At 41.0% G+C, this 17,768-nt stretch overlaps 1 protein-coding gene across 2 annotated transcripts in view; it reads left to right on the forward strand.

The window, feature by feature from the left end:
- The window catches only part of UBTF (upstream binding transcription factor), a gene marked incomplete at its 5' end in the record, with an annotated part of 198,277 nt that overhangs the window by 150,888 nt on the left and 29,621 nt on the right, over positions 1-17,768 (forward strand). For both annotated transcript variants that reach the window (XM_044055172.1, XM_044055173.1), the window contains 1 exon segment: positions 11,499-11,639. In XM_044055172.1, coding sequence (XP_043911107.1) covers positions 11,499-11,639 — 141 coding nt within the window.

A 17,768-nucleotide genomic window follows, 5' to 3' on the forward strand; every position in this document is an offset into this window, starting at 1 on the left:
ACAAGCAAGCAAAATCTGAGGGTAATGCTACTCAATGCTAGAAGTCTAAACCTCAAAATGCACTCACTCGAGGCACTCCTTAAAATGGAGAACATTGACATCTGTGCAGTGACAGAGACCTGGTTCAAAGCTCCAGAGAGCACCCCTGCATTACCAGCCTTCAATTCATACCACACCTTTCGGCCACCTAACCCAGAAAGAAGCACTAAAGGCGGAGGCGTGTCCATATTCATTAAGGATATCCACACCTCCAGGCTAGTTGCACAGCATAATGCATCCGAGATTATCCAAGTGCAACTAACTCTGGGCAAGACCGCAATCCAAATTGTAGCTTGCTACAGACCCCCCACCATGCCCCAGGATTCACACTCCTCATTTCTTGATACACTGGAAAGTATTAGGGTACAACCCAGCACCCTAATAATGGGCGATTTCAACTACCCCACCATTAACTCGGAAAACTACTCATGTACCAACTCTTTTGCTCAACGTTTTCTAGAATTCATAAATTCCAACGCCTTGGATCAACTTATTCACACCCCCACCAGGGGCAGCAATATCCTAGACCTGGTCATTACCAACATGGGAAACCGGTGTTCCACACCAGAGGTCAATTCCTCGGTCAGATCCGACCACAAGCTTATCAGCCTAGACATCCACATCCCACCCCCAGCCCCAATTAGGGAAACCATCGTAAAAAACTTCTCAAAAGCCAACTTCACACTTCTTAAGACAGAAGTGGCAAACTTCATGACACCCATGCAGACGGACAATAGAGGTATGACTGCCAAATCCTACACAAATGCACTTTATAAGCACTTACACGAGTGCATGGATCATGCTATCCCTAATAGAACCAAGATGTTATCCTCCAAAAAAAGGAAGCCAATCTGGTGGTCCTCTGCCATAAACTCTACAACAGAAGAAAGAAACTGTTGCAAAAGAGTAAAATCCCATGACTGGAAGGAACTCCCTGGTCAGCCTCAGTAAGAAGCTGAGATCCCTCATAAAATCCTCCAAAGCTAGTTACGAAAACAAAATTGCCACTGACTCTAAAGGCAACCACAAAGCATTCTATAGCTATGTCAAGAATCTAAATGGGAACACTCAGATCTGCTCTGAGTTACAGCATAATGGCACTAAATATACAGAACCAACTGATATTGCCAACATCCTGGCAGATAGATTCAGTGCTAACTTTACCCCCCTCTCACCCTCTAGAGGGCCCATCTCTATACCGGAAGAATGCAAAGTTCCTATAATCACGGCTGCACAGGTAAAAAAAAACACTCTCCAAAGCCAAGAACACAGCATCCATGGGACCTGACAATATCCCAGGCTGCATTCTACATGAACTACAGAATGAACTGGCACCCTACCTAAGCACCATGTTCAATCATAGCCTCACCTCAGGCTTTGTACCCACTGAATGGTGCACCACAACAGTTATCCCACTCCACAAAGGGGGAGCCACGACGGACCCAGGGAACTACCGCCCCATTAGCCTGATGAGCCTGGTCTGCAAGGCCATGGAACGTATCATCATGGAACTCATAAACAAAGACATTGGTAATCTCCAAACTCTGGACCCTACTCAGTTTGGATTTGTAAAAGGCAGATCATGTCTCCTAAACCTGATTGACTTATTTGAAGCAGTCACCAAAGCCATAGATGAGGGTAAAATGGTTCACACAGCTTATCTAGATCTCGCCAAGGCTTTCGACACCATCCCCCACTCTGGAATTATAGATAAGCTCACTAAACTAGGTATAAATCCCTATGTCACAAGATGGGTTGCCAACTGGCTCACGGACAGAACCCACACTGTGAAAGTAGCGGATTCCAAATCCAACATCAGACCAGTGACAAGTGGAGTACCACAGGGTTCAGTCCTGGGTCCTCTCCTGTTTGGTATCTACTTCTCTGAAGTGCAGGCCAATACAGAAGGTCTTTGGCTAACAAAGTTTGCAGATGACTGCAAACTAGGAGCCATAATCGAAACTCCTAACTATGTGGACAAACTACAAAAGGGCCTCACTGAGACAGATACCTGGTGTCAAAGCCATGGCCTGAAGCTCAATGCCAAAAAGTGTATTGTCATCCCCTTTGGTAAAAACTCTGTACCCATGAACTACCACATAGCTGGTAGTCTACTTAATGCCGAAAATGTGATGAGACCTTGGGACACAGGTGGACAGTAGTCTCTCCTTTGATAATCACATCGCCACAGTGGTCAGGAAATCCTTCTACGTGGCTCATCTCATCACAAAAGGATTCTCATCCAGAAAAAAAGAGGTCATTGTTCCCCTCTACTCATCACTCATTAGACCCATTATAGAGTACAACGCCCCTTTTGGTATGTACCTCACAAGACATCTACAACTACTGGAAAGACCACAGAAATACCTCACAAAGATGATTACTGGCCTCAAACAGATGCCCTATGCAGACCGTCTCAGAAAGCTACAGCTTTACTCCATCGCATATCGCCTACTCAGGGGCGATCTCTTCCTAACATACAAAGCTATGTCAAACCCAGAGCTGTTGGACATGCTCCACTTAAAGAAATCCCAATCCCTCTGAGCTACACGCTCTAGGGACCTTAACCTTGTCACCACAATAAACAGAACATGCTGGAAGGATAGATTCCTGTCCCAGAGACTTCCCATACTCTGGAACAGACTACCTATCTATGTCAAACAGAGCTCCTCATTAGCACTTTTCAAGAAAAATCTTGATGATTGGATGGGAAATGGGAAATTCACCCCAGGGATCACTTCTGTGGCTCTGCTCGACAGGGGCACAGGAAAATAATTTTCTTGGGTGGCGAAAGCCAGGGTACATTTTTTGGCTAGGCTTGTATGGGCCCTAGGGCCGATAGCCTAGTATCTACCTATGAACCTATGAAAAAGATGAGAAAATAGTAGTAACTGTATAAATATACGTATGGTAAATTTTGGGGTATGGTAAAAAGGAGAAAGTGTATAAGTGAATAAGTAAAATGTTACCAAGAAAAAAAAAATATTTTTGTGGAAATTAAAAATTGATGTTATAGAAAGAGATGGAAAAGTATGGTATAAGAATGTAATAATAAAAAATTACTATGTAACAGTAATTGGAAAAATCTAACAGATGATAAAATAATTAAAGCTATAAAAAATAAGAAGCAAATGGTGTAATCAGAAAGTAGAATGTCAAGATTTTTTTGTGAAGACTAGTAATAGATAAATTGCCACTAAAAGGAAATATACCATATAAAAAGAAACGTGATAGAATATGTTTGCATTGTCATGAAAAAGAAAATATGGAACGTGTTTTTGAAATGTAAACAAGTAAAAATGTTATGGGACAACTATTTAAAGGTTTTTGGAAGATTATAAAAGAAGTGAATAAAATAAACACAGATAGGATTACGAATGAAGATTATAAGAACAGAAGTAAAGAATATGTTAAAATAATAGATAAAATATTGTATGTTATATGGAATGAAAGAATAAATGAAATTGTGTTTAATGGTAAGGGATTTTGGCAACAATAATTCCGCGGTGGTAGTGCTGCGGTAGCGTTATCACCTCACAGTAAGACGCTGCCCGGTTCGACTCTCAGCTAGAACGTCTTCTGCGTGGAGACATGCGTGAATGGGGCATACCTTCGTTGAAGGTTGTGCGTCAGGGCTGGCAACTTGGCACATAAAAATCAACTGCCAATCATTAGCGGATCGGAGTTTCGCTGTGGTGACCCCTAACCAGAAAAAGCCGAAAGACACAACAACAACAAGTAAAATCAGATGGTTATGGAAAAAGGAGTGGGGTCTAATAAGGATGAAAATTTAGCATGATTGTATAGGAAATTATGATTCTGTGTTTGGACATATGTAAATATTTGTAAATCTGTAAATATTTTGTAAAGGTTATTTTTGTATTTAAGTAAAGGACCCTGCTCTTTTTGATAGGTGCTATGGGATCTTTTATACCCACCTGAGCTACCACCAACTCTTGCAGATGGGACCTCAGTTTAATGTCTCATCCAAAGGATGGCGCACTCAGGAGAGCAGCACCCCCATTATGCTGCATTGCAGTGTCAGCAATCCAGTCACATGCTGTGGGAGTAAAACCCACAGCCTTCTTGAAGCAATAGACATCCCAAGTTTAGGGTAAATTAACTTATTATTTCTGCTTACTTGGAATGCTGCCTGGTGCATTTTTTTTTTTAAATGTTGTGATTCACTTTATGGATGAGGGAGTCTTTGGAAGGTTCACCTGTCATCAGCCCTAAGATTCTTACAGCATCCAGATGTCCTTCACATATGTTTTATATATAATATTTGGTTACTAGGGTAGTGCACATATCTCAGTGGATCCATTTGCAGGCACATCCCTGATAAATAGGATCACATAAGAAATTAACAAAATATATTTACAGATACAATTATATGCTAAATATATATATATATATATATATATATATATATATATATATATATATATATATATATATATATATAAATACATATTTACAGATGCAGGAATATGCTACAATATTTAGTTCAAGAAGCAGTTAATGTCAAAACATGGATGGAAAAATGGATTTATGCTCATCAATGCTTTATGAATAAGCTGTAACCATAATGACTGAGATGGCTTATGTTACGTTGATAGCAGTATATCATTATATGGAGAGGTATGAAAACATTAGAAGAGGCAAGTGAGAATATTTGCAGGAAAGGATACCATAAGGAGAAGACAGAAAAAAGGTGTGTGAGGCATGTAGAGGGAAGAGGAGTAGAAAGGAGATGTGAGAGAGATATAAAGAGGAGATGGAAGCAGGATGAATGAGAGGCAGTAATTAAAGAAAATGACAAAATGAGATAATGAAGGATGAAACGGGGATAAAGTGGTTTGTAAGAGATCTGCAGGGTTCATCTAACATGACCTGAGTGAGTGCAGCTACACTTTGCTTGGGTGAAGTGGTCTTCCTCGAACTGTTGTCTGAAGTCAGAGTACTTTTGGACATCTCAGATTGAGAGAGGAATGGAGTCCCATAGTTTAGGTGCTAGGATGGAGAATGCGTGGTCAGTGCAATAAAGTTTACTTTTTGGAGTTTTGTGGGTTTAGATTGAAAAATACCCCTGAGATGATATATGTGGGAGTTTTGTTTATCAGTTTGAGTGTGAGGGGACAATGTCTCAGGAGGAAAGGGCTTTGTCTCCTTAGTGATCTTAGTAGGAGGTTGACTCTCAAATGTATTGGGAACTATTTATTTATTTAACTTTTGTTTACCAGGGAAGTCTGACTGGGCTAGATGCCCATTTTCAGAGGAGGCCTGGGGAGAAAATCTCCACATAAAGAAACACACAGTATAACAGCACAAAGTTTTACATATCGGAAGAATTATACAGATCATAAAGAAAGCATACTATACAATTCAGTTACTATTCTCTAATGTTTGTCCAATGACATACAATAACCTACACTTGTTTTGCCGAAAGCTATATATGTGTGTGTGTGTGTGTATATATATATATATATATATATATATATATATATATATATATATATATATATATATATATATATATAAAATCAGTGAAGTAAGTGGAAAAAGAGCAAGAGGGTGGGCAGAGGTTGGGAAATGTCAAGTACATTCAGCCTGGTGAGGAGCAACAGTGTAACCAGTTATCATTTAGATGGATCTTTAGCAGGTTTTTGAACTGTTCAGGGTTGGTTGTGTTCAGTGTATTCTGAGGGATGGAGTTTCATGCTTTAGAGATGTTATTAGAGTAAAGGGAGTCTCCAACTTTTAATAGTTTGTTGAAGGATATCTGGGTCCTGTTGTGAAGGTGGATTTGTACTAGGTTGTGAATGGCTGGAAATTTGCCAGGTTAGGTATACTATAGAGTGGATTTGGGATAAGCTGGTTTAAGGATAAGAGGTTAGAAAGTTCTAGCCATTTGAGTTGTTTGGTTCTGTGGGGCAGGCTGGCAGCAAATATCTCTATTTTTGTGGTAGCATATTTCAAGTTGCTTAAGTCATTTTTCTTCAGGTTTGTGAGTATGGGGGAAGGGATAGAATAGGGTGGACAGTAGGTGAGTCCTGGCGATTTGCTTGTCTGGAAGAGTTGGTTGGGCAAGCCTTAATTCTGTAAAGAGAACCTGATTTAATGTGAGCCTTTTTGATTGCAAGTGATACATGCTTGTCATATTTTAAATTATTATCAATAATGACACCTAGTAGCTTAGTTTCCGAGACTGGTTCAATTAGTGTGTAATTGGATGAGATGATTTTAAAGTCCTGGTTGAGGTATTTTGTTTTTTGATAGTTGCTGGGGAATAGCTTTAGTTTGGTTTTGTTGGGGTTTTGGATGAGCTGATATCTGTGTAGGAAAGATTTGATGGACATGAAAGGTGTTTGGGTAATGTCTTGTAGTTGTGGCAGGGAGGCCGTGGCATAGATGACATTGGAGTCATCTGCATATTGTATGATGGTAGCAAGGTTAATTGCAATGTGGAGATTATTGATGAGGACCGAGAAGAGTAGTGGACCAAGTTGAGTGTTGTGGAAGACCTACTATTACAAGAAACAGAGAAGAGAGATCTTGCCACTTGACTGCTTGTTGGTGATCTGAGAGGTAATTTTGGAACCATAAGAGGGTATTTGTAGATGTCAAGGGATGCCAGCTGTTGTAGGAGCTGCTCGTGGGGCAGTGTCAAATGCCTTTTACATATCTAGAGAGATATCGCGGAGACCATTTGGCCATTGTTTTTAGTTGGTTTGCAGTATTGGTGAAGTTAAGCAGGGCAGTGATGGTACTATGGCTTGGCCGAAATCCGTGTTTGATTTAACAAGGAGCTTATTAGTTAGGTGTTGCATTAGTTGTGAGTGGATACATTTTTCTAAAATTTTTGAAAGGGGATAGTATGGATATTGGTTTATAATTATAGAGTTCTAATAAGGAGTCTCCTTTGTGAAGAGGAATTATGTAGGAGATTTTCCAAATTTTAGGTATGTACTGCTCAGAGATGGATCTATTAATCAGAATCGATACTGGATAACTGATGACATCGGCTGCTAGTTTGAGGTATTCATTCTGTAGTTTGTCAGCAGCAAGAGTTGTAGATTTTAGCTTGCTCATCAATATTTTTATTTTACCTAAATTACCTATTTAAATGGGTTGGAGGGAGAGTGTGGTAGGGGTGTCATTGACTAAAGGATGAGCGATTTGTTGAGATTTACTTTTGTTTTTGTAAGTGAAAGTGTAAAGTTTATGAAAAAGGAGTTAAACTGGGATGCTATGCTTTCTTTTGAGTTATGGGTATTTGGTGATGGGGTGGAAGTAGGGCCTAGATGTACAAGTTGTTTGATAGTTCCCAGAATTTTTGTGGGTTATTTTGATGTTTTGCTGCATGTTTGAGTAGTACGTTTTTTTATGAGTTTTGATTTGTTTTTTACAAATATTTCTTAAGTGATGGTAGTTATTGAGGGAAGCTTTGGTTTTGTTGGCCTGATGTTGGTACCAGCGTTTGTCTTTGTTTTAGTAGAAGTTTGGTTTCCTTTGTGAGCCATGGACAGTAATTTGTTTTAGATCTAATGTATGTTATAGGGACCAGGGTGTTTAGTATATGTAGAGATTTACTGTTGAAGTATTTGACTGCTGCATCTAATGGGAGGTATTTTAATGGGGACCATTTGCAGTTTTGGAGCAGTTGTTTAAAAGTATCTGTGGAGAAACGTTTTGGTACGTACTTGTTTGTATGATGTAGTTTTTGTGTGAGAGTTGCGGTACCTTAGGAAGTAGGTAAGTAGATGGTCACTTAAGCTGTCTGGCAGACAACCTGAGTGATAGATAAGTGAGGGTTTGTCAGGGTCCAGTCAAGAATTGTTTGCTGCTGTTTGTCAACCCTATTGGGTGTATGTATCAGTTGGATAAAACCATGTAAGTTTAGGTAATTGGAGGGGCTTTCAGAGGAACAGATTTGCTAATCAGTATTAAAATCTACAGCTGTAATGATTTCTTGACTAACTGTAGTAGATGCCCATGAGAATAGGTTTCCTATAGTAGATTGGTTGTTGTTGGTTGAGGTGTATACTGCTAGTAAGATTATATGTTTATTGTTTATTTTCAGGCATGAGACTAGTAGTTCAGTGTTATTCAGATCTGCGGCATCTACTTGCAGTTGCTCAAAGTTTGGAGAGTCCTTATATATAATTGCAATACCTCCACCTTGTTTACAGGTTTATAACCTAGAGACTGCCCATGCTCTGGAATAGACTTTCCATACATGTCAAGCAGAGCACCTCACTGGCCCTCTTCAAGAGAAGTCTTGATGAGTGGATGGGGAATAGAAAATTCACCCCGGGGATCACTCCAGTGTCTCTGCTCAACAGAGGAACTGGGAACTAAGGTTGGGTGGCACGATACCAGGGTAATCCAATGGGCTAGGCTTGTAAAGGCTCCAGGGCCATTAGCCTAGTACACATCTATGAACCTATAAGAATGTTATAGCCAGGGGGTATGAATTTATTTATTTGGGTTTTAAGCCAGATTTCAGTTAGGATAGCAATGTCAGGAGTGTACAGGGATAGGGTAGCAAGGAGTGTACAGGGATATAGGGTGGCATGAAATTCATGCAATTTGTTTAACAGGCTTCTGAGGTTTGTTAATGGGTGGTGGGGTATTAGGTTTTATTGTTGATTGGAGTTTCGTATGAATGATGGATGTGTTTTGTTGGGTGGAATTTGGGCTTGGGTTAGGGTGTATGTCTCCGCATAATTGAAGGTTTTTTTTTTTTTTTGCAAGATGTTGAGGAGAAATATTTAGTAGATGTTTGTGGTTGTTTCAGTGATATATGTGGAGAAGTAGTATAAATATATATATATATATATATATATATATATATATATATATATATATGTATATATATATATATATGAGAATAGTTCAATTTTGGTGGAGTTATAGATTTGGGGTGCCATATTGAATTCGATGTGTGCAGTTAGAGGAGGATTTGTGGATGGGTAGATGGGAGATTTTTAAGTAGATAATGGAAAGGTGAGCTGTGTTGAGGTGAGGGCAGTTAATAGTGCAAAGAGAATTATGTGAATAAATAGCATGTTTGAATTTAGGGTTTGGTGTAGGGGAAGTGGTGGTTAGTGAAAATGGAGGGAGAAGAGTAGAGTACAAGTGTAATTGTGTGAAGTGGTAGGAGATGGGTGGGATTATTAAGTGTAATGGTGTAATGGTGATGTAGTTGATTATGAATGGTTGTTATGTGGTGGGTGTGGTGTGGTTAGTATAAATGCAATTGATGTGGGGGTGTGTGGGAATGGAGGTAGGGTAGGGGAGCATAGTGAGGGTGAATGGGAAGGGATGAACCAGAGCACAGGAACTTAAGAAAAACAATCCTGAAGCTGTAAGTAGATGGCACCAGCTAAGTTTTGAACTAAATATGAGAGACAGACGTGGGGGGGGAGGACTTCTAGTAGGGTAAATTAAGAAAAGACCAAGAGAGGTGAGGAACTGCTAGACTAAATGGAGAGTATAGTAGCAAAGAGAAGTAAGTTAATAAAAGAATGCAGCAAGGGTAGAATTATGGCAGGAGTAAAGTACAGATGTGTGCTAGCTGCAGTCCACAAATATTGACGTATGTTGAACTTGAATGTTTATTGCTGTATTAAGTAGGGAATGTTCAGGAGGTGTTATTTATTTAGTCTTTGTAGAGGATTGTTTTGTGCATGTTTCTTTGCAGGTAAACAGACGCCTTCTTTAGATTTTTATGAGAAGAAAAATTGCAGATCAAATGCAGTACTAGCACACCACTGGGATACAATCTTGGAGGAGAGATGGCAAGAGGAGGTGGAAGGATTTAACTTTGGCAAAAGTTAGGTAGTGGTGGTCTTTACTGGGAGAGTTAGTAATGAACCAGCCAAATTTCTTGGGGGATGGATTGTCAGCCATACAAGTGAACTGTGCTGATGTTATTGAGCCATGATGGCTAGAAAATGCATTTGTACTAGATAAAAAAAAGTTAGTAGGACTGGTATTGCTATGGTTCAGTGTCGTGTTGGTTAGTTGTGTGTGTGATGGGCTTGTTACTTGATCTTTAATAACATGCTGTAAATTACATTGTTAATTAGCTGAAAATATTTTGCGATCCTCCTGTTTGTATCTTAATGTTGGGATGTAGGGAGTCTGCAGGTCCTCCCTGTGATTGCATAGGTTTCTTCTGGGTGTTCCAGTTTCCTCCCACATTCCAAAGACATGCAGTAGGTGAATTGGACACACTGAATTGGTCATTAGTGTGAGTGTGCATGCAAATTTGTTTGGAAGAACAACTGTGACAGGGCTAGCCACCCGGTGATGTGAACCTTGGCTTTAGTTGATTGTCATGTTGGTGACACCCCGACCTAAAAATGGGAAAGTGTGTGTGGATGGGTGGATGGTTAGGGTATAGGTTGCTTTTTTTTTTTTTTGTTACTGTAGAATAAAAGCTGTCTGAAAAAAGGAGAAAAAACATTTGCACCAACATTGTATTTGACAAGCAGTGAAATAGTGATCCTGAAACATCCAGTTTCTACTGGACTAGACATGTATCTTGAGAAACGTATATCGACATTACATGCTGGATGGTATGTGCCATCAGCTGATGGCTGTGGTATATCTATCTGTGGTATATCTATTATCCATCTGTCTGTCTGTCTATCTGCTTATCAGTTTATCAGTAATATCTGCTTTGAGAAGAAACACCTTATCTTCAGAACTGATGAGAGAGAACTGCAGAATGGAAAGTGAAGAAACCATAGCCCATGAATGGCTGTCCCACATCAAAGCATCAAAATTGTCTTCCCTTCATGAATTGTGTTTCTAGAGTCGGATTATTAGGTCATCTCAGGACATGACTTGCTCTGGTATATATCTTGTAACTGAGGTAGTGACATTTAAAAGGGTAGAATTAGAGGAAGCAATAGTTTTGGGTAATGTTCTTATGTTTTAGGACAGTTTCAAAGCTGAATACTAGGCTAACTGCACTGAAGGACCATTTTAAGCCTAGCCAATAACCTGAGGTCAGAATCAAACCCTGTACTTTGTGTTTATGAGACAAATACCTTAAGCAGTATGCTAAACCCGCCCCCAACATGAGTGTTTTACACCGAGAAGTGTTATGGGTGTGTGTTCTCACAATGCAGATTATAACCAATAGTTTTGCATTGCAAGATCATGCACATGTCTGTTGATCAAGCTAGCAAGTTAGTGGGAGGAAAAAAATACAAATATGGCTCCTTATGCCATAAATGAGTCTGTTAACTAGATGGAAGAGAGATTCATTCTGGTGATCCATCTTGGCTGAACTGAGGTAGAACACTGTTAGTTTTAGATAATTAATGATATCTTTTTTTTTTTTTCCCAGTTATACAGTTTCTTGTATGTCTTGTTTAATACGCTATTCTTTATTAAGTCTTTGTTTTCTTATTTGAATTAAAATTTCCTGACTTTTTTTAAAGGATTCTGAGGAAGAAGAAGATGATGACGACGATGACGACGATGACGATGATGACGATGAAGAGGAGGAAGAGGAAAAGGCTGATTCATCAGAAGAAGGTGGTGATTCTTCAGGGTCTGGTAGTGAGGATGGTAGTGAAGAGGTAAGAATGACCTTAAGTTTGGATCTTTTGAGTAGGTATTTGTAAGTTTTATTAACCTGATATTTTTCTACATTGCCTTTATCTTGCTGTAGCATTGCTAGAGTAAACCTTAATACTTGAGAAACCCATTTTACTCATCAAAAAAGTGACATAGCCAAAGCCGATATTGCATTAATTATACTAGAACCTGGTGTCTTGTTCCCCCACCAACTTAGGAATGCACTTTGTGTGTGCGTGTGTGTGTTGTCATGCATTATTTTTATCTTTGCGCTGTACACAGGTAGCTTAGGTAGTCAGCTTAAAACAGCCAATGATTTTGTCTTTTGTTGATTCCTCTGTATGTCTGAAAGTTGTGCTCCATTCTGAGGTGGTTTTAGGAGTGACAGCCATAGTATCTCAGTCCCACATTACCAAGAATGTATTATTGCCCATATATTTCCAAAAATATACCTCTCATTCAGTGACAGTGTTGAAATTGCTCAAACATCGGTTACAGAGATAATGCTGGAAGTTTTGTTTATTACTTGTTTTGTGTTTGAAGTTGGAGTTTCAGGAAGATGTATTATAATTTTCATAGCCCATTGTATGCACCAAACCCAATGACGGATCTGCCTTGATTGCAGTTATGGGAGTGGTACCAAAATTTGTACTTATGGTGTCATCAGACATCAAGGACCATCATTTGTGGATCCTTGGTTGGGTTCATCTTTTCCACTAGATGAAGTTGCACAGTATTTTCCTGTTTATATATATTTTTTATTATTGTTTTTGGGTGTAATCATCACTTCTGTCAACAGTAAATGGACACAGTTTCCCATCTTGTTTTCCACTTAGCAGTGAAAAATGGTACTGTTACGTTCATATTATCCCACTTCATTTCTAAATTTTTTGGATGTAACTTTTCACTTCAACTCCCCCTTCTTCATTCTTGCTCTGTTACTCGAGCTTGACCAAATACATTCAGCCCTTTTTCATTCTTCCTCCATTTTGCTGTTGTATATTTTGTTAAATTTGTTCTGTTTTATGAGCATAGCCTTTTTGTCATTCGGTTCAGTATCTCTTTTTTGCCCACAAAGCTAATTCTCCCCTCCTTCCAGCTCTTTGCAGTGTTTCTCGTTCTACATTGCTCTTACTGTCAAAACCTCTTCCCCCTCCTGTATCTTTCACCTCCAGCCCTCTGTCTCTATTCCAGACAAGGAAAAATCCCACATTTTCCCCTCCTTTCTGTATGGCCTCCTCTGTATCTCTAGAATACATTCCACAGCCTTTGAAACTCTTTGCACTCGTAGCCCATGTGCAGTTGATTAGCTCCCCTCATCAGCACCACCTACAGTGGTCATCTGGTCACTATTTGTTTTGAACTCTCACTGGAGTTCTGTAGAACCAATGTAAAAGTCTCCATTGCTTATCCCTCACTGGATTGCAAATTGCTACTCTTCCTGTTGTCATTGTCTAGGTGTACTACCCTCTCACCCTCTTAACACATCCTTTACTCATTCAATTCCCATCTGATGTCACAATCAAACCTTCCATTTTATCCTTCACATCCTAAACACCTTAAATTAAGCTCTTGTATTCCTACTTATTTATTCTTCTCTGCCATATGCTTTACACCATGTCACGTCTATCATTTCCATCATCCTGATGATTCCTTCTTGCATTCCTTCCTTACCATACTTGCATCCACTTATTATTTGGGCTGTGTTTATATCAGTAACGTGTAAAAAAAAAAAAAAAAAAAAAAAAAAAAAAAAAAAAAAATTCTGTCAGTTCCCACCTTCCCTTCCTTTTTTTCTTACTTTTCAACCTTGTTGTGGATGTAATTTGTGTTTCACTGTTGCAGTCATCACACTTGGGTTATCTGCCTGCAGGTAGCCCTCAGTCGCTCTGAATACCAGAGTCCTGGGATTTCTGCATTTGATGATGTTGCCTCTTCCATGACGTCAGGGGTATAAAACATGCAGCCGATGCCACTACATCAGTCTTTCTTGCCGAGAAGAAGCCCGAAGCAGAAGCAGCCAGCTGCTACCTGAAATTTTCGTTTTTTCAGGTTTCAGACCTGAAGGCTTCTAAAGCTAAGTACCCCGTTGGGGATTTTTTTTTTTCTTTCTCTAACCGATGTCAGAAAAAAATAACAATTGTCTTGCTTGTGGAAAGCAAATACCTCACAGAGATTTTCATTCTTTCTTCGTCACCTGTTTAGGCCCAGACCACGACGTCCCTCGCTGTCGATTTTGTGCCTGGTTTAACACCCGAACCATTCGTCGTCGGGCTATTTTTGTGGCTAAATTCTTTTGCTCTCGATGTTCATCGTGTTTCACTGTTGCAGTCCTAACAAATGGGTTATCCGGCTCCCGGTAGCCCTCAGTCAGCCAGAATAGCAAAGGTAAGTAAAAATGACGTCTGTTGCCGTCTGTTGTAAAGGACGTCAGAGCGTCCAATATAAAAAGAGGCAGCTGACGTCACTTCCTCAGTCTTCCTTGCCACAGAGCCCGAAGCAGAAGATTTTCATATACAAGTGCCAGTTGACAGTTTACCTTTGTTGGTTTTCGACTACAAAGAGTTGAAGTCTACTACAACTAAGTATCCCTTTGGGGATCCTCTTTTTTTCTTGCCTTAACGAACATCAGAAAAAGTTAATACTTGCCTTACCTGTGGAAAGCAGATTTCCCCATAGAGATTTTCATTCCTATTGTATTATCTGTTTAGGCTTTGATCACGACGTTCCCAATTGTAATCTTTGTGCCTCCTTTAATCTGCATACTATCGGTCATCGGGCTAAGATTTTGGCTAAGCATTTCAGAGTTTGGCACAAGTTTGTTGGTATGGCGTCCACCGGTTTTCAGGCTTCGGATATTCCAAAAAAGCGTAAGGACAAAGGACCATGACAGGCCTCAGAAAACGAAGTCCTCTGATGAGGTTAAGTTGGTCATCAGTCAGGTGGGAGCTATTGAGACGCTTTCACAGTCCCTGCAGTCTGCAGATGTACAACCACAAGCCTTGATTGAATCCGAGTCCCTTAGGCCTTCGGCCTCCAGTTTGTCTTCTGACCTGTTGCCGGTTGCCTCTTCTGCTGGAGTTGGTACTGCTAAGCTGACTCCGGGGTCCGAGGCCTCAGCTTTACGCTCCGACAGCAGACTTCTTTCTTCCACTCCTGCTGTTCCTTCGGCGGTTGCCAGACCTCCCGAGTCCTTCAGGCTTGCAGGTAAGCCTTTCATTCGTAAGCCTGTGAAAAGGCAGGCTCCATTTCCTTCTAGTTCCCCTCAATCCCAAATGGTTAAAATGGCTAATGATTTGTTAACTCTTATCAGGGGTTCTCAGCCTCATACTCCTAAAAGGAGTAAGGATGTTTCTCCTGAGGTTTTTGTCCTGTTCAGGATCGGATTCTTCCAGCATTTCTGCTGATAAAGAGGAATTTTCTCAGGCTTTTTCCTCCCTTTGAGGATTCAGATGCAGAAGAGTCCATCCCTTCGGCCTCTCCTCCAGAGGATTTCTCTTTTGGTGACAATTTAAATACCCTCAGGGAACATTTTAAATGGGAAAGCCAGGATTATCCCCAATCTAAGGAACGGATTAGGGAGTTTCTGGATCTACCTCAGCATAATCCTTTGGCTATCCCCCCTGTGTTGGAAGTTGATGTTCTTCTGGAAAATTCCTTGTCTCCAAACTCAGTCCCCCCTGCTCCCAGGAAACCTGACTGGTACTACAGAGTCCCTGATTCTCATCTATTTCTTCTTAGGAACCCGTTGGCGGATCCAGAGGTTATTTCTTAGGGCCCTAAAAGAGTTAAGGCCACTGTTACCAGGAATCATGTTCCTTCGGACAGGGAATCTAGGAATCTTGATAGGTGGGGCAAGAAAGTTTATAACTCTGCCACCCTAACTATTAGGACTGCCAATTGCCTTTTCATATGCTGAAGTACCAACAACACACCTTGGAGGCTGTTAAGTCTAAGATTGCAAGTGTACCTCTTTTGGCAGAGAGTAAAGACATGCAGGATTTGTTGAATTCAGCCACTCTGGTCAATAAGCATTCCTTGCATTGTGGTTTTGACATCCTTGAGGCCTCCAGTAGGGCTACAGCTACTGGATCTTTTATTAGAGGGCACGCTTGGCTCAGAGAACAGCCTCTTCCAGAACCTGTCGAGGCTAAGCTTTTGGATGTACCTTTGCATAAAGACAATCTTTTTGGCAGCAAAGCTGAGGAGGTGCTTAACAAGATGGAAGATAAGGCCAAGTCCATACAAACTGTTAAAAGATTTTCTGCAAGTTCAACCTCCTCGCTTTAGCAGGAATTACTCTTTCAAGAGTTGGACCTTTCCTGATACCAGCAGACAGAACCGTTTCAGGACTAGGGGTTACAAATCTTCTAGGGGGCAGACAGCTACTCCTCAAAGGTCTAGGCGGTGGCAGGCTTTCACTTCTAAGGCAGGCCTGCATCTCAATCAAAACACTCTAAATGACCTTTTACAACTTCTGCCTGTTCTTGCTTGCCTGGAGAGTCCTTTAGGGGGAAGGTTGGCCCTTTTTTCAGATGTCTGGGCCTCTATCACAAACGACAAATGGGTGCTCAGAACGGTGTCCCTGGGGCACAAGTTTTCTTTCCACACCTTTCCAGTTCCCAATGGATTCCCAGATGTTCCTCCAAACCAAATGGCAGAAGTAGAGAAACAAATGTTGTCTTTGTTTCATCTGGGAGCAATAGAAGCAGTTCCTGCTCAGCAGGTAGGCCAGGGCTTTTATTCCAGGCTTTTCCTAGTTCCAAAAAAAAGAAGGCACCTGCGTCCTATCCTGGATCTTTCCATTCTGAACTCTTTTCTAGTGATTCCAAAGTTCAAAATGCTCACTCTGCATCAGTTGCTACCAGTGCTAGAAAAGGATTCCTGGCTGGTAACCTTGGATCTCAAAGAGGCTTATCTGCACATCCCTATCAGGCAAAGTTGCAGACAGTATCTTTGTTTCAGAGTGGGCAAGCAGCATTATCAATTCTTTGCGCTGCCCTTTGGCTTATCTACTGCTCCCAGAGTCTTCACGAAGTGCCTGGCCCCAGTCATTGCTTTTTGCAGGCAGAAGAAAATTCAGATTTTCCCATACTTGGACGACTGTCTGATTCGAACAAGTTCTCAGGAGCAGCTACTAAAGGATCTAGAATTCGTAAAGACTCTTCTCTCTTCCCTGAGTTACACTCTCAATGAGGAAAAATCAAAAATGTACCATCCAAGGAGATAACATTCCTGGGAGCGAGTCTGAACACAGCTGCCCAGATGACACATCTCACCCAGGAGGAGGAGACAACTCATTCAGTTTACTTCAAGGACTTGGCAAGCCTGTTCCAGCTCCCTGCAAGGAAATATCTGCAAGCTCTGGGATTCATGGCATCTTGTATTCTCATGATTCCATATGCAAGACTGCATATGAGGAAATTGCAATGGTACCTCAAGAACATTTGTTGTCAACACGCACAGGACCTGGATATGATGATCCCTCTGCTTCCATCTCTGCAGACTGAGTTTTTATGGTGGGCAATAACCTGTCTACAGAACAAGGGCATGCCCTTTCAGACACCTCCTGTCACTTGAGTTCTGACTACAGACGCATCAGACTACGCCTGGGGAGCACACCTGGATGGCAGATGCATACAGGGACGGTGGAATTCCCAGCAGATGCACCTGTACATACATCTAAAGGACATGATTGCAGTTCAACAGGCTTTACTAACCTTCAAGCACCTTCTTTCTCCAGGGACCTTACTTGTCAGAACAGACAACACCACAGTCATGTGATCCATCAACCAGCAGGGAGGGACTCACTCTTACCCCCTGCGCAAACAAAGTGTGACTCTTTGGTCAATGGCAGCATCCCTAGCTCAGTTCCTTCCAGGAAGGCTCAATGTTTTGGCAGACCAGTTGAGCAGGCGAACCCTGGATCCTCACGAGTGGCAGCTGAACAGAGCAGTTTTTTTACAGCATCATTCAACGTTGGGGCATGCCTCAGGTGGATCTTTTCTCCTCCCCGGACAGTCATCTTCTACCTCTCTTTTGCACCAGACAGCATCACAGCAGAGCCTGGAGAGTGGATGCTTTGTCCTTCCCTTGGACGTTGCTATCAATTTACGCCTTTCCTCCTCTTC

Source organism: Protopterus annectens, chromosome 13.part0, assembly GCF_019279795.1.
Source record: "Protopterus annectens isolate FY-2018-M chromosome 13.part0, PAN1.0, whole genome shotgun sequence".
Taxonomy (NCBI): domain Eukaryota; kingdom Metazoa; phylum Chordata; order Ceratodontiformes; family Protopteridae; genus Protopterus; species Protopterus annectens.